At 35.1% G+C, this 16,011-nt stretch overlaps 1 protein-coding gene across 1 annotated transcript in view; it reads left to right on the top strand.

The window, feature by feature from the left end:
* LOC111513588 (sodium channel protein Nach) overlaps positions 1-16,011 on the top strand; it is a 126,479-nt gene that overhangs the window by 11,951 nt on the left and 98,517 nt on the right. Inside the window, exons 3-6 of the mRNA XM_074178497.1 lie at positions 408-567; positions 624-754; positions 809-896; positions 3,335-3,460. Of these exons, the coding sequence (XP_074034598.1) occupies positions 408-567; positions 624-754; positions 809-896; positions 3,335-3,460 (505 nt within the window). The remainder of the gene's footprint in view (positions 1-407; positions 568-623; positions 755-808; positions 897-3,334; positions 3,461-16,011) is intronic.

Raw genomic sequence — 16,011 nt, 5'->3', positions numbered from 1 at the left:
TCGATTCAATGACTTTAATCCCAGCAATAATCTTTCTTTATCTACTTCTCAGCAACTAACTATCCTTTGTTTATTGATTAAACGTAGTTTGAACAAAAATATAACATCTGCTATTATAACAACTGGAGTCCTAACATCAACCTAACCTAACATCCACCTTTTGGAAAGTGGTCGTATAGAACAAGCGTACCAACGTAATTAGATCTCTACCTTTTCCCCTACCTTCATAAAACCTGTTCTTCAATATAATCTTTGCCAACATAGCAATTTGACTCAGGACCGTATGCACCGTTGCATTTTGATAGCGATTAATGCATAAACCAAATCATCCTCACCTTTCTCTATGAAAATTTGACCGATTTTTCATATAGATATACCCCTTTTACTGAATACATCTTTGTTTTCAGGACTTTTGGTGACCCTCACGATTATAATTTGGATGAAATCGTCAAAGAGTTGGTATTTTACAAAGGGTTGTCTATCTATACTCTTCAAATGTGTGGAGCACATGTGCCGAATAGAACAGAAAACTGCTTCTTAAGAAATTTCAGCTATTTTGCAAAAGAGGTCTTTATAATCTTTTTCTTTGTTTTTCATCTGAATTCACATTTTTGTATCATCAGGTGAAGAGTTCCTGCAAAGACATATTTCAGTCGTGTAAGTGGCATGGAAAGGAATTTGACTGTTGCAAATATTTCAGAGAAATTGATACAGAGTTGGGAAAATGTTTCGCTATTAACTCTATACAAACACGGTATATATATTTTCGAATCGATCTCAATAAACAATTCAAGTTACATTTTTGTAGAGAAAAAAATCCTCCAGTTTATAAAATGGGTTCTAACAAGTTCACTGGAATAGGAACTTTATACTTGGAACTAAAAGGAATGACGAATGTAAGGAGTACTTGAGACCACTATTTCATTATTGTAATTATTTATTAATATATAAAAAAAGTACCTAATACAAGTTATGAAATTATGAAACAACAACAAAAATTAATTGGCGTTCCGGAGCGACTTGATTGATTCCAGTGGCACATTTGCTTTTTCAGTTGTAACACTACATAATTTGAAGATTTTGATCTGCCAATGTCCTCTCTTTCTTAAAATAAAATGTAGGGTATCTCGATAGGCTCAAATGAATTCAAGATATCGCCAAAATATTCACTGACACGACTATTGTCAAACAAACCAGTCCGTTTCGTCTTTGACGCAATGACTGTATGAAGATTATACTAGTGGTCTGCTAAATTGAAGTGTTCATCTATTTCTAACCTTCGTAAGAGTTTGGTGCTTCCGTCAGAGGTTTAGTCATGTTTGAAGATCATCAGTTTTATTATTAGATTGACTGGTGCCTCAGCTATACTTGTTGTCTTATACAATTGATAATCACCCGTTAAAAGTTTCATTTTTAGATGATTTAACAGTGAGCTTCGCACGGACATGTTATTAGTCATATTAGAGAATGCTATTTGAAGTTCCAGAAAGCCACATACGTTTTTGCCACCTCTTGAATATGTACTAAAAAATTAAACTAGTGAGAATTTTTCCAGCAAAAAATCTACAAACACAAGACGAAATAGCCTGTACGGAATCATTCAATTCAGAGCGTTCAGAAATATTGATTCTGCTATTTTCGTGCCCACGAAGAGTGGATTTCAAAGACTCTAGGAAATCGGTTTGTGGGAAAGATGATACATTTTAATGATACTGCAGCTGCATGAACAGGTGTTTGATTTTGGTGAATGAGTAGGAAACATTCTCGTTCTTGTTAATCGTTGAAACCTGGTTCTTGCTTCGTCATGAACAACACTTGTAAAATGCTATTCATGTAGCAAATGTTTCCTAAATTATCTAATCCAATTTTCTTCGCAAGATTTTCAGGACAACTGTCTACTGATTCGTAAGGAAGAACATGTTCCACAGAATCTGCATCAAAAGTATGTTCCACAGAATCTTCATCAAAACCATTTCTCAAGCTGCACTCAATCCTTCAAAGTGATGAAGGGTTTCGTAGAGGGATCAATACGGCTCTTGCCTAATGAAATTCTTCCACTGAAAGAACCAATACCATAAGGACTGCAGTTTATATTTGAGGGGCAAGAATGATCCTTGACCGCACTACAAAGAAAAAGGTGGATCAATCATTTGCGAATTAACCTTGATAGGAGACTGATGAATATATACATATGTCGGCTTGTTTCGAAGAGATTTAGGTTCAGTAGTGGAATGAGGGCAATGCATGATCTCATCAAAATTGGAGGAATAGTTCCAGGGATCGAAGCAGCATTTTCACGTTGAATGAATACTAATCATTTCTTTCAAAAAAGAGGTAGAACGGTTATCTTCCGTTGCTTGGACTAATCTCCTTTCGAATTCATGAATGAATAACAGATACTCCGGGCCATAAACACCCAAAGTAACAACTGAACGGCAAAACCAGATTTAAAAAAACTATATTCATTTGAAAATGGAGCTATACTCATATATCGGCTTTTTTCAATTAAACAACTAATTATAATAAATACCTAGTACAGTACAATATTAGAGCTCATTTCGGAAGATTTTATTATTTATAGAACAAATTCACCAATTTGATATTTATCTAATAAAGGTGCTATTTTTATACGATGCCAAAAAAATCATAAGATGAAAATCAGTATACAATAAATTTATTTTCCAGCTACAAAAAATGTTACAAGTGCTGGAAAGTTTTTTTGTATCATTTATTATGTTCACCGACGATTTTCACAAAATAAGTTCAAGGTAAAACCATTTAGAAAATGTATTACACAAGGAAGCCTTGCTAAGTCAGTCGTTTTCTGTAAAAATATCCACTGGGCGTGTTTCATTTGAAAAAACTTGTTTTCATGAGTAATGATTTCCAGCAGTCACCGAAAATAACTTGACATTTTTGTAAACCTTTCCTTAGATCATTAAAGTTACCAGGGGTCACCAATTGACATTCCCTAACAATTCTTCGTCGCAACTCAGAGTGTCAGAGATTCACAAGAATGGTAGGTATTCGAACGCAAAAATGCAACAGAAAGAGACCAGATGATATAGCTGTCTAGTGCACTAGAACACTTTGCTAATCAGACGCTTGAAAAAAGTTGGTCCAAAAACGTTTTCTTGCGAATATAGATGGTTTGTACAATTCACACTAATTCTTGGCCTAATATGAATATTGAGGTGGGTAGTAGAAAAAACAATAATCTGCCAGCAAAAAATGGTATCCCCATTTTCATTCTAATTATGCTTTTGATTATCAACAATTAACCTTCATGATTTCAAAACATCCAAGCTTGTTCATAATATATAGTTGTTTTTAGCTCTATACACTTGGTGAGCAGGAAGTGCCTTCGTTAACAAGCCTTACAACCGACGTTATGCAAATTACTCATCACATCCACTATCAGCGATTTTTCTCAATTAAAGAAATAGAAAATCAGCCAGAGGTAAGTGAAGATGAATATGAATTGTTATCGCAAATTTAGGTAATTTAAAAATTCAATAGAAGTTGAATTACAACAAAACAGCAAAATTCACTAAAACCAAAAAAAATGAAATTCGGCAAAACTCGACAAAGAAATACCATATGATCTCAAATGATGAGCAACCTCATCCCCCTATGAGGGAGTTATTAATGTCGGATCATATCGCTGCACCTGCCAAACAGCAAATGAAGTAGCTTTACCTGGGGCTTCAGCACCTGTTCCTCCTGCACGGACCGAGGAATCATCATGCCTCGGCCAGCAGTAGTAGCCGACGTGGAAACCATCGGTCACCTAGTGTCCATTGTTGGTATGTTTGCCGTCGTGGTACTCGTCGGCAAATAGCCGATACTGCTTTTCTTTTGAAGACTGTGTTTTCGACGATACCATTATTGAATCAATTTTCGAAACGAATCCATACTTCAAAGCCTTGAAAATCCTCATGCAACCATCGGGACGGTAATTGTAAAACTTCAAATTCCATATGAGGATACCTAACAGGAGAATGTATAGAAGATGTAACCTTGAACCTCTTTTTTCATGATACTTTCTATATAAACTCGGAGTTTCATGCTTTCACATTCAGTTTGGATAACCTAAAGTATTCGATCAGGTGATGAGTAGTTGTTGAGTTTCAAGGTGGTAGCGACAAGTATTTACCAATCCAAGCAGTGAATGTTGTCGTTGTCGTCATCGTCATAGAGGTGGACATATTTCATATTTTTGAACTATTTTTTGGAATTGGATAATTTCAAACTTGACATTGGAAATATTATTCTTGCACTGAGGATACACTACAAAAACACACTTTTGTCTATTTTCCAATATATTCTTTATAAAGAAATATAGTGGAAAATAGACAAAAGTGTGTTTTTGTAGTGTAGACAAAAACACACTTTTGTCTATTTTCCACTATATTCTTTATAAAGAAATATAGTGGAAAATAGACAAAAGTGTGTTTTTGTAGTGTATCCTCAGTGAACATGAATTTCCACAAAATAAACAAGTCGTCAATTGAAGAAATTATTCTTGCAATTTTTCAACAAAGTGAAGTTTTAGAGCAGGAACTGAAATTGAGAAAATGTCTATGCTTTCTTCACAATATGATAAATCCATTCAAATAATTTTATTGGACGAAAAAAAGTAATACTTATTCCAAATCATGGCTTCTAAAACGTGTCACAGAGCAATTCACAGAAAACATTCGCGAAGTTAATTCACCCAAAGCCATATTCAAACCAAGCTTTCTGCTTGCTCTCACTGCTTGAACGGTTTTTGTTATGCCAGCTATAGCACCAGCTCAATCACCTATCGATGATAAACCCCCCATGCGGCCCCGTATATTAGCGTGATGCTATAAGTCTTTTTTTTTCAAGAGTACGCCTCTTCTTTATACGTGGTTTGGGTTATGACTCATACCCCATACCAAATCAACGCTTCTCTTTCATTATATTTGTTATCAGCCAAGCAGCCGCTTCCTTATCAACTCCAAGCAGTTTCTTCGAACTCTTGATCTGCTCTGTGTATGCCGGCGACGTCATTTGAATTCTGTAAATAGGCAATATCGTGCCTTTCGCAAACGAAATCGAGTTGATTGATATCTGGATTACCTCTCGCTAACCTTTTCTGTGAATTCATGCCTGGACCACAATACTAATAACCAGTTTAGTGTAATTCGAATGGGAGATTGTGAATGTGGAAATTGTGATGCACTGTTTGAAACCTTTGGTGTAGTAATGAATATCACTAGAGTTTTTTCCTGAGAACAAATCGTTATTTTTAACACCTCGACACGTGTTTCGATCACCAAGTGATCATCTTCAAGAGAAAAATTAAACTAAAGTTCAATTTTCCTCATAAAAATAAATATAAATTTTCAGTTATTGATAAGAATAGAGAAGTGCGAAGTTGGCGTTATCACAAAGGATTAGATGCATGCTTGACGTTCTTAGAGAAATTTAATAATTTGAGTATTAGATAGTGTAGACGAAGTGAATATATTATGAAGGGAAAGGATGATGATGAAATATGTTTGAATAGGAGGTTAATTGAAGCAACGGATGCAGTTCTGAAGAAATTCAATTATTTACATCAAGAATCGTCGCCTAGGTGATCAATCAGCAACCGAAAGAATCTATGAGCCAATTATAACACATTTGGAAGCAATAACAGCCCATAGTGGAGGTGCATCTGCATCTGTGATGCAGAAAAAAAATAGTGCTAAACCATTCCTCTTGAAATCTAAAATTAAAATTGAGATGAAACTTAAATTTGAAGAATATAATTACGATCACAGGGGGGAACGATGTCGAAGGAGCTTTTTCGAAGAATCTTCAGGTCTCACCAATGACAACTTCAGATTTAGAATCACCTAAAATAGCTGATAATGGGGAAGAGGTGCAAATGCACATAAAAAAAGTTACCATCGAAAAATCTTTCATACGATACCGTCTTTGAAGTTCACATGAACACTAAAACGGAGATTAGTGTGAAGTTACCCACAACTTTTCATCCACAGTTTATGACGAGGGACAATCGAAAAGGGTTTAGAATGAGATTTGCGAACAGTGTTGCCAGATTGCAAATATTAAGAATTTTACCTGAATTTTGATGTTATCGGGTCATCACCCGAAGACGATTGTATAGATACTAACAATCGAAACGTCGTGAACTAACGTGACTTGGAATCTCTACACTTATTTTTATTTTCTTTCTTCATTCCTTTATTTTTATTTTGTTTTTATCTATTCAATTGTTATATTTTTACTTGTAGTTTATTTCACTATTATTTCATTTCAGATTTATTTTGCTTAATATAATTGTTATTTTCAGCTATTCATTTTTAATTATTCTTTTTTAGTTGTTTCAGTGATTTTAAATCATTTTATATAGTAGTCAATGGAAGTCCAAACTAGTGAAATTCATCATGAAACTGTCAATCACCTTCAAACAAACACACGATATATTATTGAAACATGTCGAATAAATGAGTCAGCATTCTACATAAACTCATTATATCAGCCAACTGTCCCTATACAAGCGTTAATACCGAAAAAAAAAGTAAAATAGGAGTATAATATTATTCAGGAAAAATTCATTTGTACCGAAACAGGTAGCGTATGGGAACTGGAAAATTGGTTTCTCGGTACAAATTTTATGACTTGTAAAAAGTATGTTATTTGAAATATCCTGCGTTGAACAATACCGAATGCCCAGGAAAGACTCATCCACAAAATATAAAATTTCTCACTTATCAAAAATAGTTTGTTGATGAAGACTTCAGAATATATTCTTCGAAAGTATATCTATCGACGTGTTCAAACAGATTTGCGTACCATACGTTCCTTCGGTACGAAAAAAAAAGTTCCGTATATTTGGAACTGACTTACTCAAAAAATTCAAACTTCTCACTTATCAAAAATAGTGTAACGAATTAAAGAATTAACTGTCTTGAACAAATTTATTTTTAACAATATCACTCGATTTTCTCTCTAGATACAGACTACTGCTCGGGACGGAGAGCGACCATTTTACATCGTTAACGAACGCTCCGGATCTCTCTGGGGATTTCGAGACTCATCCACACCTTTCGCGCTGTTTCGCGATAAGACATCCGTTTGCTGACTGAGATATCGGTCAGGGCCGGCTTCAGATTCATTACATTGCCCCCTTCTTAAAGACGTTTCGCCCCGAAATGTCATCCTTGGCGTGTGTCGATACCTGCAGAACTCTCCATATTTGTACTGTGAAGTTCGATGGAAGTAACACTCCACAGTCTTTATGCTCGGTCGTGGAAGATGGTTACCACACAGCAAAATCTGGATGTCGCTGGATCTGAAGATCGTTTCCAACATGCTTCTCACAATTCTCCAGTCCAGCCTGTCGAGCTCAGAGGCTAATTTCTGGATTGCCAACTCCACGAGATTCTGGTCTAGCATCGTCTCCTTCAGTCTAGTAAGACTCCTCCAGGCATCTTCATAGGACAGTTTGTCTCGAGAATGATTTTTGGTCACCAAGTAAAAGATGTTTCTCTGACCTTTCTTCAACTGTAGCACTCCTCCGACTTCTGGATTCTGTTCTCGTAATGTTTGGAGCTGACCGAATTTCTTGTTGAATACCACAGCGATACCCATTGCCACGCAGTAAGCTAGTGCGTAAACTGGAACCTTGAAAAGGTCTCGTGGCTCTTCTCGAGATACCCCATGTACGTTCGAGTGTAAAGACATGAATTGTTGGAACGTTATTCCATCCTCTAGTGGTCTGAGGGCGCGAACTTGGTCGTGATTTCCAGCATAAGGAGCCAATCTATTAAAATGGACGACCATAGGCTTTCCTCGAGGGACTTATGGATTTGGTAGACGAGGTCATTAATCTTTTTCATGATTTTGAACGGACCTTCCCGCGAGTTCCGCAACTTCGGTGATAAACCACGGCGTCGCTTAGGGTTGTACAGCCAAACTAGGTCACCGGTTTCGAATTCTCCAGCATTCGCCTTAATGTCATAGGCCTTCTTCATCCTATCGCTGGCACTCCGGATGTTCAGACGGACTCGTTCATGGATATCGTCCATTCTCTGCCGGAGCTTGCTGACATAGTCTTCTCCCGCAGTATCTTGTTCTGACGGCGTCCCAAATTTCAGGTCACAAGCAAGCCGCAGCTCTCGTCCCATTATAATACTGGCAGAGGTTTAACCGGGTGACTCGTGCACTGCCGAACTATAAGCCAGCAGGAACAGGTGGAGGTATTGGTCCCAGCCTCTTTGATGGTCAGAGACTACCTTGGACAAGTGGAAGTTTATGGTTTTATTCATTCGTTCTACCATTCCATCGGACTGTGGATGTAAGGCTGTGGTTCTGGTCTTTCGAATGTCCAACGGTTTACATATTTCTTGGAACAGGTTGGACTCAAAATTTCTGCCCTGGTCCGAATGCAGCTCCAATGGGACACCGAATCGACATATACATTCCTGGTTGGGCAGGGCATAAGCTTCTGCCCACTTGCTGAAGTAGTCCATGGCTACTAGGACGTATTTATTTCCATGGTCGGACTCTGGGAACGGGCCGGCGATGTCGATGGCGAGCTTTCGGTCGTATCCGAGGTCCGTTACTGGCAGCACATACAGCACATTTTTTGCACCAGTCCTTGACGTCGGCTTGACAATTAACCCAGTAAAACCGTTGTCTTACTTTCTGGAGGGTATTCGTTACTCCCAGATGTCCTCCAGTGTCTCCATCATGGATTTCTTTGAGCACCTCCCTTCGTCTGCTCCGGGGTACCACTGTCTGGCGCCTTTCTTCTGTACCGTCTTCAGACTCCAACACCCGCTTCAGAACCCCGTTTTCCAAGGTAAGGGAGTTCCATTGTGCCCAGTAGGACTTAACCGCTGGCGAATGACCTGCTACCTCCTGCCATGATGGTCTTCGATTACTTTTCTTCCATCCGATGACTAAACCAAGATCTGGGTCTTTCTCTTGGTCTTCCTTGATCTTATTATCCTCCCAGTTGTCGTCTACAGCTGTAGTTCTACAAATAGCTGCTTCCTTCTCTTCTGCTCGTCGACAATGTGAGCTACTTGGCCCTCGGGATTTTTGAACTGCAGAAGCCATTTGAGAGCTGCATGGTCCGTTCTCAACAGAAATCGTCTTCCATACACATATTTGTAGAAATGCTCTACACCTTCGACTACGGCCAACAGTTCTCGCCTGGTGACACAATAATTACGCTCAGGTTTACTGAGCGTTTTGCTGAAGTAGCCAATAACTTTCTCCTGTCCATCCTGGATTTGAGAAAGGACTGCTCCAAGTCCCACGTTGCTGGCGTCCGTATTCAAAATGAACTTTCCATCAGGTAGGGGATAGCTCAAAAAACAGGAGCGTTGATCAAAGCTCTATTCAATTTTTTGAATGAGTCTTAGCATTCCTCAGACCACTGGAACTGGATCTGCCCTTCTATGCGGCGGGTCAATGGTTTGGCTACATCTAACATCTAGCCTGAAACATTCAAGCTTTCGAGGCGTTTATTGTCTCTTCATCGGGAACTCTACAATAATTATTGAATAAACAAACGGATATGGACAACGTGTTCATACTTACGAAAGTGAGGTTAAAATGAAGTTAACACATAAGTAACAAAGAGGATCCTCATATTTGTATGTCGAAATTAAAATTGGTAAAAAACATGAAATATTCAGTCAGAATTTTGCAATAATGTGAGATGATTGCACGAATGATATGAAACAAAGAATCTGAAAATTGAACTCAACAGGTAGTCAGACATGATTGACACAAAACATTAAGTTTGACAGAATTTCTTGTTCTGACCAATGCATTGCTGCCAATGAGATTCCACAGAACTGTAAAATGATGAATCACAGAGAGTAAAGGTAAGGAGTTTCTGTTCTGAAATTGTTAAGTATTATCAAATTTATTTTCTTCATTTAAGCAAAGGAGATAGGTATAAATCAGGCTGAGACTTTCAATGTCTGTCCTGGAATTAATAATATTTGAATTTTTAAATATATGACACATTTCTAAGAAAGTTCTTTTTTGAGTATTATTTTCTGAGTTTAAAATTTCAACATTATCAAAAGAAAAAGTATGATCCAAATTTATGGTGTGATTAGAAAGGGTACATGACGGTTTATTACATCTTATGTCACTCTTGTGCGAAGTGATTCTGTCTTTTAATTTTCTACTCGTTTGTCCAATGTAAATCTTTTCACAACTGGAACATGGGATGGAATAAACCACATTGGATAAATTGATGATATCTTCTTGGTCTTTCAAGTTGGAAAAAAGTGTCTTAATAGTCTTCTGATTTTTGAAAGCTAATTTCACATGTTCAAATTGACTAAAATTTTTTTTAAGATTGTATGAAAGGCTACCTAGATGAGGTAACGAGAAATAGAATGTCATTTGTGGGGAATTGTTATTGTTAGTAATATTAATACTATTATGCAAATTATTATTTTCATACAAATTGTTATTATCTAGAATTGTGTTAATGGAAGATCTGTTGAAGAGTAGTTTATAAATGAGAGATTTTGGATAGCCATTTTGAAGAAACAATTCTGCAAGTTTTTTTAAATTTTGTGAACGAAGGCTGCTATGAGTAGTGCACACCACTCGATTTTTCATCCCCAATATTAAATTAATTTTTTGTTTTTCCTGATGGAAAGAGTTATAGTGTAAAAATCTGCCAGATGATCCTGGTTTTCTATACCACGAAGTTATTAAGGAATTGTCCTCTCTCCGTATTAGTCGGGAATCTAAGAAGGGAACACTTCTGTTGGAATCCTCTTCCTCAATAGTGAACTGTACCAGTTCATCATAATGGTTGAAAACCTGCAGAATTTCATTGATTCCATTATGTGGAATACTGTGAATAATGTTATCAACCTTTTTTTTTAAAAAGGAATTTGAAAGGATAATTTATTAATACATGCTTCTACCAGATCATCCATTACATATTGTGCTAAAATGGGTGAAACTGGGCTGCCCATAGGCATGCCTTGGATTTGTTTAGAAATGTTATTGGAAAAGGAAAATACAGTAGAGTCATATAAGAACTCTATTGCTTGAATGAATTGAGAAAGAGTTAATTTGCAACACTTAGAAATGTCATTCCAATGTTTGGTAATACTATTTATGGCTGTGGTGCAAGAAATGTTGTTGAAAAGAGCTTTCGCATCTAGACTAATAATAATGTGGTTGGGAGATAATTGAAATTCATTGATGAAATTGCAAAATTGAAAAGAGTCTTTGACAAAGAAGTTATTATCCTTATTATAAGCAATGGCTAATATATCTGTAATTAATTGTGCAACTCCCATGTTGGGGCTATTAACTCCTGAAATGATTGGACGGAGTGATAAAATTGATTTATGTATTTTTGGCAGTCCGTAAAATTTATTAATCACTCCATTGTAATTTCTATAAGTCTTGCCTTCATTTTCTGTTAATATGTTATTTTGGACTAAATTGGAAATGAATTTGTTGGCTTTTTGCTGAATTGTATTGGAAGAGTCCCTGCGGAGTACTTTGTAATAATTCATATATTTGAGAGTATCATTTGCTAGAGACTCATATTGAGAAGTTGTCATAATGGTAGTGACATTCATTTTATCAGAGATGATGACTCTGATATTGGGATTGTCTTTGAGAAATTTCTTCGTTTTGTTAAACGTTACATTAAGGTGATTGTTAAAATTGTTGTCATTGTGAAGAAAATTCGTAACTAGGTTGCAAGATTTGGAAAGAATTGAGTTTTTGTTTTGAATTTTTGATTTATCAACTATATAATCAATATCTGCTAAGAGGTGTGGGACGTTTATGTCTTTAAGACAGGGTTGTATACTGAACTTGGGGCCTAAGCCAAAACATTCTTAATATCCTGTGAAATCTCAACGTCAATCAAATTTTTAATCCAATTCGGTTGTGAGATACTTTCTTTAGAATGAGTTAAAATTAAATTTTGGATTTTTTTTTGATTCAGTTTCTTTACTTTGAAGAATCTTCGACTGTAATTGATGCTGAGTTTTCTATAAAACTCAGCATCATATAATAATGTAGGTAGGTAATATCGTAACAAGCTTTGATATATATATATATATATATATATATATATATATATATATATATATATATATATATATATATATATATATATATATATATATATATATACCTGCGTGACATCCGGGTCCAGGATAAATACAAATAGAGATTTTATCGAGTGTGCATGATATAAATCAAAAATTAAACAATTTGTGGACACAACGCTCAAAAAAGGGGGGGCAAACCGCGGACACGTGTTTCTGGCTATTGGCCTCATCAGCGCGGTGCAGCCAAGTGTGAAGATGGGAAACACTTGACTCCGTGCGTTTGTGTTGTTTTCTGTTTTCGGCAAACAAGTGTTTCCCAACTTTACACTTGGCTGCACCGCGCTGATGAGGCCAATAGCCAGAAACACGTGTCCGCGGTTTGTTGACTTGGGTGTTACACCAATAGGTGGTTCCACTTATGTTTCGCTTGCGTTTACGCAGCTATTTTTATCAAGTTCTTTCTCGGTTTTATCTCATTTTGTCGGCTGAAACAGCAGTCTACCGGTGGCTCTTAAATTGAAATCAATACGAGAATGATCAAAGAGTACTTATCTATTTATTATATATATATATATATATATATATATATATATATATATATATATATATATATATATATATATAAATATATAGTTTGAAGTTGAGAATCTTGGCGACTGGAGAAATGTACAGTAGAATGAAATAACGGGGTCTGATAATAATGAAAATTGTATCAATCAACTTTCCCTTTGAAATCAAAAATTATGTGAAGGTATGACATTTGTCAAACCAAAAAACTCCATTGATGTTTAACTTTTTTCGTCGATTTATATGTTCAATTAATTGTTTTTCACTCATTTTTACTGTAAGTATGATTTGTGATTTTATTCATTGGCAAAAAAACCCACAACTCAATAAATTATAGGCCCTGAAGAAGCTTCACACTAGAAGCGAAAGCTTGGCAAAGTAAAGCAGAGTTTTTGATTTTTTGACTGAGAGACCCCGTTATTTCATTCTACTGTATATATATATATATATAAATATATATATATATATATATATATATATATATATATATATATATATATATATATATATATATATATATATATATATATATATATATATATATATATATATATATATGCATGGAGCCACCAGCAGGAGCCAACCGCAAATTTGTGGTTTCAGTTGATAAATCTTGTGTTTACAAGAAAACTATCAAAATCACCACGGAGGCAGCTATAGCTACCTGCGTGACATCCAGGTCCAGGAAATCATACAAATATGAAAGTTATTGAGTGTATTGATATAGAAACAGATGTTAATATCGGACATAACACTCAAGAAAGTGGCAAACCATAGACACGTGTTTCGGGCTTTTGGTCCATCATCAGTATGGTGCACCCAAGTGTAAGGATGTGCAGCATTTGGCTGCACCATACTGATGATGGACCAAAAGCTCGAAACACGTGTCTATGGTTTGCCACTTTTTTGAGTGCTGATATTAACTTCTGTTTCTATATATATATGTATATATATATATATATATATATATATATATATATATATATATATATATATATATATATATATATATATATATGCGAAAATTGCGGTAGCAGAAATTTGGGAAGCTAACCAGAAATGCCATCGGAAAACGAATCCACATGTTTCTAGAAATGATATGAAATCTAGAAAGGTTAATGCAGTCAAGCTGCTGGAAAATAATTCCATGAAAATTAAAAAATAAATAGATAAGTACTTTTTGATCATTCCCATATTGATTTCAATTTAAGAGCCACCGGTAGACAGCTGTTTCAGCCTATTGGGCATCGTCAGTACCGGGCAGGCAGTCCTCGATTGAAGACAAAATGAGTAAAAACCAACACCGGTATACATTGGTATACACCGTATACCATTGGTATACAAACTGAGTAGAGAAAAGTATCTTCTGTATAATTCAGTGTTCATATAGAAGTATTTGTTTCGAAAGAATTTTTTCTTTCGTGTAATTCAATGTCTATATGAAAGTAGCTGTTTCAGGAGGACTTTCTTTCAGTTTGTGTCTGAAAGTTACTTCTTTGCATGATCTACACATCCATGTATAGAGTTACTTATTTTAAAATTGATTACTCCCTTCTTTTCCTCATCCTTGTTTTTTGTATCAAGATGGAGTAGTAGAAAGCCAAAAACTTTCTTTCCCAAAAATAAATATATATTGCTCTCGATATCTTTAATATTTTATAAATATATATCATACATAATGAACATTAATTCCCGTAATATTATATTGATTAAGAAAATTATAAAATTTTTGTAAGAACCATGAAATTTTTAATTTATAATACAATTTTTCAGTATCGCCAATAGTTTCGGAATTATTTCATGTTGAAATTTTCTCAAAAATGTATTCTTGGCACATTTCTGTAAGATCAATATTTTGTACAAAGGGTATAGCTTGTATAATGTTGAAAAGTGCCCCCAACGATACCGCTGTTCTATCATTCATGTTGTGGACTTTTAGCGGGTCGGGTTAAAGACACGGCGAAGGGGAGCTGTCATAAAAGTGGTCTTGGCACCTCTCTCGCTCTTTGAGCTCAACCGTGAATGCAACTGGGCGGATTGTAAGACTATTGAAATAAATACCAATATATATTGTTGATACTAATTTATTATTAATTAAACCACATCAATAACAAAACAACCGTAACCAAAAGTAATTGATAATAATTGTTAACACAAAAGAGTCCATCATACCCCAATTAGTATTATTCACCTTATTTAAAAAAAATCTTATCTCAGAAATTTGTTCAGTTGATTAAATTGTTCCTAAAAGGATATTGATAGTGAATATACTTCAAGAAAATGATATACTTGAACTTTTAACGCAATGTTGTTGATGATGTTTGACCTTTTTACACCATTTCTTTGATACTCAATTCTTAAAACTGAAAAAATTCAAAGTTCGGAGTGAATTATTGTATGCAGGTCATCTACTTGTTTTTGAGAGATTTCGCTGTGCAGCACATTTGAAACAGAAGGAGTTTAAATTTCGCATGACTTCTACAAATGGTAACAGAAAACATTGATATAAATATATTCGAGTCAAATCCTGTTTTTCTAAGTGAAATTAATTATCCAGGTATTAATAGCTTAACACCACGTAATAGGTCGAATATACAAAGACGCTGAAGCTGAAAGGAGCCAAAGAAAAAGAAATTAGAAAAATTATTCTGAGAAATTCTAAGATTTTCCAAAAAACAAAATACAACTTGAGAATTATATCAAACTTTATCTATGGTACATTCATTACAGACCTATGGCATGAAAAAGTGTTGTGGTAAATAAGCAAATGTGAAATTTATTCTGGAATTATCCTAGAAGTAAGAATGGTAATCAAATATTTCATTGTAAATCAGAATAGGGTTCTTAAAATAAATCGTGCAAAAAAGTTTTCAGTATTAAGAAAACTGGAAATTCTAAGTAAAACATTTCAGAACAGAAATGAGTAAATGCAATATTTTTTCACAATAACATAAAGAGGCAAAGAAAGCTACATGAATTTTGTTTGTATGTTTCTCAATTCTCAATATTTTTTCGACACTAAAATCGGTTAAACAACGTCAAGGTATATGACATTTGTAAATTAGGGTATCTGGAAATTCACCTGCATACCTCTTTTGTGTTGATAATAATAATCTAATTATTTTGGTTGCGATATTATTAGATAATTTTTCACTAATATAGGCGGATATACTCTTTCGTATTTATATTTTGATTCAGTCGGGAGATATACGACGTGTGTATCTAGTCAAATATAAAATTTTCCGGTTCAAAGACTAATCTCAAAAGGTCTTAGTACAGTGCAAAACTGAATGAAAAAAAAGTTGTCCAATCGATTGAACGGAAGCACACGTGCAATTATTTGGGG

This window comes from Leptinotarsa decemlineata, unplaced genomic scaffold (assembly GCF_025532065.1).
Source record: "Leptinotarsa decemlineata unplaced genomic scaffold, Ldec_3_MD MMD2_tig00003902_RagTag_RagTag, whole genome shotgun sequence".
Classification (NCBI taxonomy): domain Eukaryota; kingdom Metazoa; phylum Arthropoda; class Insecta; order Coleoptera; family Chrysomelidae; genus Leptinotarsa; species Leptinotarsa decemlineata.
The sequence above is the reverse complement of the archived record's forward strand: the minus strand, read 5'-3'. Positions and strand labels throughout refer to the sequence as shown.